We start from the raw sequence: 9361 nt of genomic DNA on the forward strand, positions 1-9361 counted from the left end.
CTTCAAGGCATTAAGCGGTTTCCGCAGTTGCAAAAACTTTTACAAAAATGGAAATAAAATTACTTATTAAATGTTACTGGCACATGTAAAATTACAACCCGAAAACGCTGCACGAAGTATAAATATGAGTGGACTCAAGCCGGGAGTTTGGGAAACAGTAAATATGGCATTGCATGATTTAAGCAATTAGGTTTAGGCTACATGTCAAGCTTTGCAGCGTTTCTATTTTCTAAACAGTCAAAAAGTTTAAACAGACTAAACTGAGTGGGCTTCTAGTCAGCATAGGCTTCCCGGTCGGGAGTACAGGGGCGGTTAACACGGCCCTGATGGCAACCAAACCTTTTGATGGGGACTTCATAGATATGATCTTCCAAATGCTAAGGCTAAACTCAATGAATTTCAAAGTTTGTAAAATAAAGGTAGGTCGTGTAACTATCCAGTTGCAAACCTTGCACTATAGATTCATTAAAGACACCTGCAAGCAACCAAACAGATTTACATTTAGAGATCATGTTATATAGACAAAGCAATTATTGGCTACACGCTTATGTGAGTCAGTAAATGTAATCTTAAATGTAGTTGAAATACTGTTAATTAATTGGTATTGGTATTCCTGGAGCTGAGTAGCGTTTTTGTAGAAAAAAGTGCATAGATCTAGGGCCGTATTGAAAAAAATAGGGGCCTCTAGCTTGCGTGAGCGCTGGGCAAGGCCGGATTTAAGTAAAGAGAGACTCTAGGCCTAGAGACGCGCCTTTTTGAACCTCCCAACCTCTATCCTAACAGCCACGCAAACGAGTATTTCATATAGCCATTGATAATCATTATTGGTGGTAGAGAAACATGCAAGTGTAGAAATTAACCATTTGAAGACAACCAAAGTTTGTAATTTAATTACAAACGTTTTGTGGAATATTAAAACAGGAAGGGTTGATCAAATAAAATAATTGTTTTTTTAATATTGTGTTCTTAAAAAAATACTTAACTTGCAACTTTTATATGACCTGTATGAGAAATGAATTTCTGGAATAAAATCGATCTCTATTTGAATAAGCAGCTTTTGATGATCCCAATAAGAGTGAAACAGCCTGTTAAGGTTTTTAGTGAATAGTGACTGCATTTTATGCAGTTTGATCTGCTTGGCTATTTTTGCTTGGCATTGAGCACTTTTGTAGTATTAATAGCATTTAACATTTCTTGTTTTATGTTCTTACTAAATAGCCTGGGTCACCACACATCCTAAGAAATGAATGTTTATCATCAAAAATACTTAGACTGACTAATCATAAATTGTAGTGAAATCATCCAAAATCAAATCATAATTTATTAGCCTCAGTTTGTCACTTTCAATACACACAACGCTCAGTGCAGACAACCTATATCTTAAAACATTATGGATCTTCATTTTTAATTCTTTTAAGTCTTGAAAAGAGCCCCTCTCTTGACCAGAAGGCAGCCAATAAGTTAAGAAATAGCCGAATGATTTATTTTACATTTGGAAAGGTCATCTAGATGTTTTGCTTGTAGCCTATTGTTATGTATTTTAGTTTATTTGCATTGAAACGATGTACTTTGTTTTCGTTTCCCTCAGGTCTTCTCTTTTGCTTAATATTCATCCGCCTGCTTTTGTTAATTGGCACTTCTCGTTTTGGGCTTACTTTGCAGGTTTCACACTATATCTTGGTTGTGCAATTTTATAATAAAACAGAATTCCAGTATGACTCTGATTGAATGAGCTAAAAACACAACAGAGTTATTTGGCGACGAGGATGGGATGCTGAACGTCTGAACGAGAAACTTACAGTGGTACGCAGAAGTGTTCAGTTTTAGTCCCTACGAGTTTTACTTTCTATAAGTTTTAGTTTTTTTTAAATTATTTACAATATGGATAAGGTGGTGGAATTAATGCAGTCGCAGCTAGAACATATGCGACAACAAATGCAGCAACAAGAAGAACAGGCACGACAACAAATGCAACAGCAAGAACGTCATCATGAAGAACAACTGAAGGAGTTAATTTCAGCCCTCAAAATTCCATGCGAATCAGAAAACCAAAATCGATTATCTCAAGCCATTCCTAAATTTTGTGAGTTTGATTCAGCTTTAGAACTTTGGACTGATTATTGGTCACGTTTTTGCACATTTGCAAAAGCACAGTCCGTTCCTGATGATAAGAAGGCTCAAGTTTTCCTCACTAACCAGTCAGCCAGCATCTACAAGATGATCCTCAATCTGGCCGCACAAGAGTCTACAGCAAAGCCAATCAATGAACTTACAATGGAGGAAATTTCGAATTACATGAAGGCACAGTTCGACCCTAAGCGCTTCGTTATTCGTGAACGATTTCGCTTCTGCAGCAACTGGAAGCGGAAACCAGGTGAGACTGTTCCAGAATTGGGTGCACGAATAAGGCAAGCCGCTGCCACGTGCGACTTTTCTTCTATTACTAATCCGTTAGATGAAGCTTTGCGTACTTGTTTTATGTGCTCGGTAGGAAACGAAGCAGTTCTTAAAGCTCTCTTTAAAATTAAACCTGATGATCTTACTTTTTCACGTGCTCTTGAAATAGCCATAGAAACTGAAGACGCTGCCAAAGTGGCTAAGGAGACGGTGTTTGGCACTGAACCGTCGGTGGTACATAAAGTTAAAGGCACCGATAGACGATATTCTTTCAAGAAAGCTCCAGTGGTCAGTGCTAATGCGAACAAGCAAAGTAAGTGCTATCGATGTGGTAACTCTAATCACCTTGCTAACAACTGCAGATTTAAAAATGCGGTCTGTCTTTTCTGTAAACTTACAGGGCATGTACAATCCGCATGCCGTAAAAAAGCCGCACAAGTTCATTCTTCTAAGGTCAACTGCATACAGGAGGTAAATACTGTTCATAATTCGTCGAGTAAAGTTCCTAAACTCGAGGTTCGAATTTTTATTAAGTCTTTTCCCGTCTTAATGGAACTTGATACAGCTACAGGTGGAAATTTCATCTCTTCTGAAGTTTGGTCGCAGCTAGGCAAACTTATCTTGCAGACTCCGCAGCTACGTTTTCAGTCGGCAAGTAAGCACTCGATGCCTATTATTGGATCTTTCACTGCCGAAACGAGCTGCAACAAATCGGGAAAGACGACCACAGTTCAATTTATGGTATGTGAAATCCCTAACCTTAACTTATTAGGGCGTGATGCTATTGAAGCACTAGATATTTCGGTAGATAAGTTCTTTTCTTCATCTTTGCATGCTATTCATCGTCACAACGACATAGATTTTAACTTGCAAAAATCATGTTCCGAGTTATGTGACCAATACGAAGACTTATTTAAACCTGAGTTAGGTTGTCTTCAGGATTACGAATTAGAGATTGAGTTTAACTCTGATTGTAAACCAGTATTTTCAAAGCCCAGACCAGTGCCTTTCGCCATTCAAGAAGACTTAGCTCTTGCCTATGACGCCGGCATAGAAAAAGGTATCTAGACACCTGTACAATTTTTCGACTGGGGAACTCCTGTAGTACCAGTTCGCAAGGCTTCTACCAAAGGTAAGAAATCAAAATTAAGGGTTTGTGGTGACTATTCTTCGACAGTTAATCCACAACTTAAAACTCACAGGCACCCTTTGCCTCTTCCAGAGGATTTAATGCGTAAACTAGGGGGTGGCCACGGATTCACTAAGATTGACCTGGCAGATGCGTATAACCAGATTATAAGGTTAGGTCCAAAGAGTCGAAAAATATTGGCATTAAGTACCCATAGAGGGGTTTTACTGCAAAATGTTATGCCATTTGGCATCTCTTTTGCCCCAGGCCATTTCCAAAAGATAATGGATGATTTAACTAGTGACCTTCCAGGTGTAGCAGTCTACCTGGATGACATTTTGATAAGTGGAGCTACAGCGGAAGAGCATTTCCAGAACCTTAAACGACTACTCGATCGTTTATCTTCGAAAGGTCTTAGATGTAGGAAGGAAAAATGTAGATTTGCCCAGGCAAATGTCGAGTACTTAGGTCATGTTCTTTCTAAACAGGGGATTTCAAAGGGTCCTAAAGTCGATGCTGTGCTGAACATGCCTGCTCCTTCCAATGCTGGTACCTTACGTTCTTTTCTGGGGTCGGTTCAATTTTATTCTAAGTTTTTGCCCCCAGATTTTTCTACGGTAGCGCAACCGTTATATCATTTAACCAAGAGTGGTGTTCCTTGGAGATGGGAACACAAAGAAAAATGCGCTTTTGGAAAATTAAAAACGTTCCTTTCCGCAGACGATGTTCTCGTACACTTTAACCCGTTGCTTCCTTTAGGAATTGCATGCGACGCTTCAAGCGTGGGCATTGGCGCCACACTGTTTCACCGCTCCCCGGACGGAAGCGAGAGGCCAATAGCCAATGTGTCGAAAATCTTGACAAAGTCTCAAAGAAACTACAGCCAAATCCAAAAGGAGGCTTTATCCATCATCTTCGCTTTGAAGAAATTTTACCAATACCTCTACGGTAGGAATTTTGTTTTGGTAACAGATCATAAGCCTTTACTTTCACTTGTTGGTCCAGATAAACCTACCCCTTCGCTGGCGGCTAACCGGTTAGCACGCTGGGCGTTGTTTTTGAGTCAACTTAGTTATACTATAGAGTATCGCAAAACAACGCATCACCAAAATGCTGACGCCTTGAGCCGTCTTCCGTCCAACGATGACACAATTTTTGATGGGGAGGAAAGTGCAGATGATGTTGATATTGTCTGCGCAATTGATACGTTGGATTCGCAGGTTAGTCATTCCGATTCTTCTACTTTGCGCAAGGAAACTTCCAATGATCCAGTCTTGTCTAAAATCATTCGCTTTACACAAGAAGGATGGCCTGCGAAATCAAATGCTAACGATCCAATCGAACAGTTTAGAAGAGTTGCTGATTCTCTAACAACATGTTATGGTTGTTTATTATATGGTTCTAGAGTAGTTATTCCTTTTAGACTCCGCAATGATATTCTTTCTCTTTTACATGAAGGTCATTTCGGCATGCAGCGAATGAAACAGCTGGCCAGGACAGCAGTCTACTGGCCCAAGATCGATGCGGACATTGTCGACCTCTGCCGAACATGTACTACATGTGGTGAGCATCAAGCTGCACCAAGCAAGGCTCCTATCCACCCATGGATAGCTCCAGAGAAGCCTTGGAGTCGAATTCATGTCGATCACGCTATTAATTTTTTAGGTTCCAATTGGCTTATTGTTACCGATGCTTATAGTAAGTATCCTTCTATTCACCCAACTTCTTCCGTATCGACGTCTGCTACTATTGATCTTTTAGAGCAGGATTTTGCCCATTTTGGATATCCCCACTCCATTGTCTCAGACAATGCGACTGCGTTTTCTTCAGAAGACTTCAAGAATTATTGTAAAGCTAGGGGTATAGTCCACATCACTGGAGCACCATACCATCCAGCTACGAATGGTGCTGCAGAGCGTTTGGTGCGCACTTTCAAGCAGGCGTTGAGAAAATCGTCGTTACCGCCTAAAAGTGCCACCACTCAATTCTTGATGCAGTTTCGCCGTACGCCTAATGCCAGTGGTTACTCTCCCAGTGAGTTATTAAACCACCGACAACTACGTACTAAATTAGATATGTTACTTCCTTCCTCAGCTCAGATCACGAAACCATCGACGAGTCCTTCGCCTCGGAAACAAAACCGGAAAACAATTAACTTCGATGTTGGTGATCCTTGTTATGCTTTATACTTTGGTTCCAGGCAAAGCCGAAGCCCTCGGTGGGTTCCTGCCGTCGTGGTGAAGCGACACGGGAGTCGTAGTTTGCAGGTTCGAGTGGACCCTCGAGGTCCAATATGGAGACGCCACATCGACCAGCTACGTCCGCGTTACATCTCGCCGGAAGACGGGGACCCAGGGGAGACTACTTTCACGTCGTCATCGACAGCTGACGAGTTTCCAGTTCCATCGACGCCGATTGCGACCGAGGATTCATCGACGCCGACAGCGACCAAGGATTCATCGATGCCGATTGCGACCGAGGATTCATCGACGCCGACAGCGACCAAGGATTCATCGACGCCGATAGCGACCGACGATCCATCATCGTCATCGCATCAAGAACAAACATTAAGGCGATCAAAGAGAAGACGCCAACCACCTCTTCGTTATGGGTGGTCATAAATTTTATTGGGGAGGTGTTATGTATTTTAGTTTATTTGCATTGAAACGATGTACTTTGTTTTCGTTTCCCTCAGGTCTTCTCTTTTGCTTAATATTCATCCGCCTGCTTTTGTTAATTGGCACTTCTCGTTTTGGGCTTACTTTGCAGGTTTCACACTATATCTTGGTTGTGCAATTTTATAATAAAACAGAATTCCAGTATGACTCTGATTGAATGAGCTAAAAACACAACACCTATGTAATTTGATAAAGGTCTGTATGAGACAAAACGTGCTCTTTTGTAGACTTGTGGTTATGTCTTGCATAGCCTACATGTGAAAGTGCAAAATTTCATCAGTCAGTTTCATGTCAACGTCTTTTGCGTACGCTTCTATCAGTGGTAATTCAATACCTTGATGACTTTTTTACTCAGATGCTGACAGATTAGGAATAAAGCAAAACATTTGTGAAACTTTGACACAGTATATAAGCTATAGCTGCTTTTCTTCTTAAAGACCAGAAAATTGAATTGCAGACCCTTGACTTCAGTCTTTCCAATCTGGTGGTAAATCCGGCGCTGCATAGATCAGACATAGAGAAACAGAGGAAGATCTCCCCAGACCTTCCAGAAAGCGAAAAAATATGTTGGGAAGCTGTGTAACAATAAAATTGTAACAATTTACCAGCACTGCGTAAAGTCAACCTGTGGAAGATGTGGTACTAGTGATTGAAAAATTATCGGGTGCAAGGAATACGCCTCGCAGCAAGAATAACTGTCAAGACACTATCAACAAACTTGTTAACAATAAAATCTTAGACGATCATTGTAACATATTAAACACCATTTTTTGTGGTTATCGTAAGCAGGGCCTCCAAGAGCCCTGCCGGGCCCCGGTGCAGATGTTGCTGCCGGGCCCCCCAGCGCGACATGTTGCGTGATATCTCACAAATCACAAGCAAAATTTGCGGTGGGCGTTAATCCACAAGGCCAATGCATACATGGTGTTCCGCACAGTGTTTTTATTTTAAAACCAGACCTATTTAAAAAAGAATACATTAGGTTAAAGTCACTCTACTATTTCACAAAGAATGCAGTATTGTAGTGGTGTTTATGACTTTAAATTCACAGATACACACTAGTTATACACAAAGATAAAAGGCTGTGGCTATAGTTACACTATGTAGTGTAATATATCCTCAATAGCGTTGCCACATAAGGAATTCTGCTCTAATTTGAGGAAAAGTTTATAGCTGTTGAAAACAAAAACTTGTAGGCTATTTTGGGAAAAAATTTTAGTCATGGGCAAAGATCAAAACCCTAACCTTATTCCTAACTCTAACCCTTACCTTACCCCTTCCTAACTTTCATCCTAACTCTGGCAACACCTGATTGTAACCATGGCAAAAGTGGGTAAAAATAGCCACTTTGAAGATAAAAATAGCAACACTATCCGCATGGCTGACATTCATATGTAGCATTGCATATGTGTGCATAGGCCTACAGCTTTACATTAACATACCGTACAATATCATTTCTGACCTTAAAATCAGCAGAGACTAGGAGACCAAACTTGGATGAATGCATTGCTATTGTTCATGACATTAAGAAATAGGCTACCAACTTTATTTCAGGATCAATAGGCAGCTTCTTATTTTTACTCCTTTAGTTTTCTTTGCTTGTTTAAGTGAAACTGCATTCACACACGATTCAGGATCACTTTCTCTTCGTTTCTACAGCAAGCGGTCAGTAGAAACCAAAGTTGAATATATTTCTATTTTCAAGTCCTATCAATGTAAATGCACCAACATCTATCACTACACTATGTATCGAGACCTTTACAAATACCCTGCATAACGACAAAATGGCTGTTTTGAGTCAATATTGACACTGTTCCTGAAATTCAAGAGTAAGATTGGATTGGCCTGGTTGGAGAAGACTGCTAAAAAATAAATAGTGAAAACAAACGAAAAGGAAAACTTCAACGAAACAAATATTTGTTAAAAAACTAAGCATATTTTTGAAAATCAACTCCTTTCTGCAGTGCTGGAAAAAGTAAGTTGCATTGCAATTAGGACACTTCCGATTCTGTCTATAGTTGAAAGAAACTGTATATACGTCAACAGAAGTAAAGATCCATGATTTTTGCTCAAAAAATCACACTTTCACTAATCTTTTTTTCGATTTTTGTTAGACTGTTATGACATTTGGCCCTGCTAGAAGGACAAAATTATTTTCCAACACTGCTTTCACGAAACTTACTTGCATTCCAATATAGCAAAATCATTCAACAAGTCCTAAAAACTCAAAAATACTGTAACTGTCTCAGGCTATATTAGAAAAGTTCCATGATTTCAGTACATGTAATTAGTATCATATCTAACACAAAAAACACTTGAGCATTTTTGTACTGAAAAAGTAACAGTAACGACTTCTTGCTAAGCAATTCTAACAATATTTCAATACTTTTTACTATTTTCTGAACTCTTAAAATATCACACTAAACAAGATTATAGGCTACCTATACAACTAAAATTGTACCAGTTCAACATGATTACACATTAACTATCACTGCTTGCTTGTGTCATAAATTGACAAGATGTCAGAAAAATGCATAGAATACCTTCTGTGTAATGACTGTAACCTAACCTGATCAATCAATTGCTTATTAAAACATACCGTACACACCTAAATATTCACATTAAAACATCCAGACTAACACTGAAATTAAAACACTGACACTGAACTTAAAACATTGAAATATTCATTGGGAGATCCGGGAGAGTTGAGCCAATTTTTGCTCTTGAGCCCATATTTCCGATTGTATGGTTGCTTGTCCAAATGTTGTGTGCTTATGTTGAAGTAGAACCAATTGGCTTCCAATCACTCTGATTAAATGTTGGTCAATATCAAACGTTTTTCAGAATTTAACTTTAAAAAAGTTTTGCCAAATGGCTCAACTCTCCTGCACCTACAGGAGAGTTGAGCATAGGGTTAAGGAGAGTTGAACCGGATAAGGAGAGTTGATCCATGTAATGTAGAAGTTCAAAGTTAGAGTAGCAATGTTCTGCAAAAGCCTTATAAACCTTGTGAGTCATAATTTGAGCTTTCGACAAACAATCAGTGCAGTTAAGAATGACTTTTTCTGTTAAACAGTAAGCTATCTGTAAGCCTAAAGTACTGTATATTTATGCACCACAGAATTTTATGAGTGCAGACTTTTTTAAAAGAAAACAT

General features: G+C 39.4%; 1 protein-coding gene across 1 annotated transcript; it reads left to right on the top strand.

Annotated features, from left to right (window-relative positions):
- Positions 1 to 1881: 1881 nt before the first annotated feature.
- LOC145765319 (uncharacterized) lies at positions 1882 to 3465 on the top strand. The gene has a single exon (XM_082577125.1). The coding sequence runs from the start codon at positions 1882 to 1884 to the stop codon at positions 3463 to 3465; it is 1584 nt and encodes a 527-aa protein (XP_082433251.1).
- Positions 3466 to 9361: the final 5896 nt, after the last annotated feature.

This window comes from Aplidium turbinatum, chromosome 1 (assembly GCF_918807975.1).
Source record: "Aplidium turbinatum chromosome 1, kaAplTurb1.1, whole genome shotgun sequence".
NCBI classification, from domain to species: domain Eukaryota; kingdom Metazoa; phylum Chordata; class Ascidiacea; order Aplousobranchia; family Polyclinidae; genus Aplidium; species Aplidium turbinatum.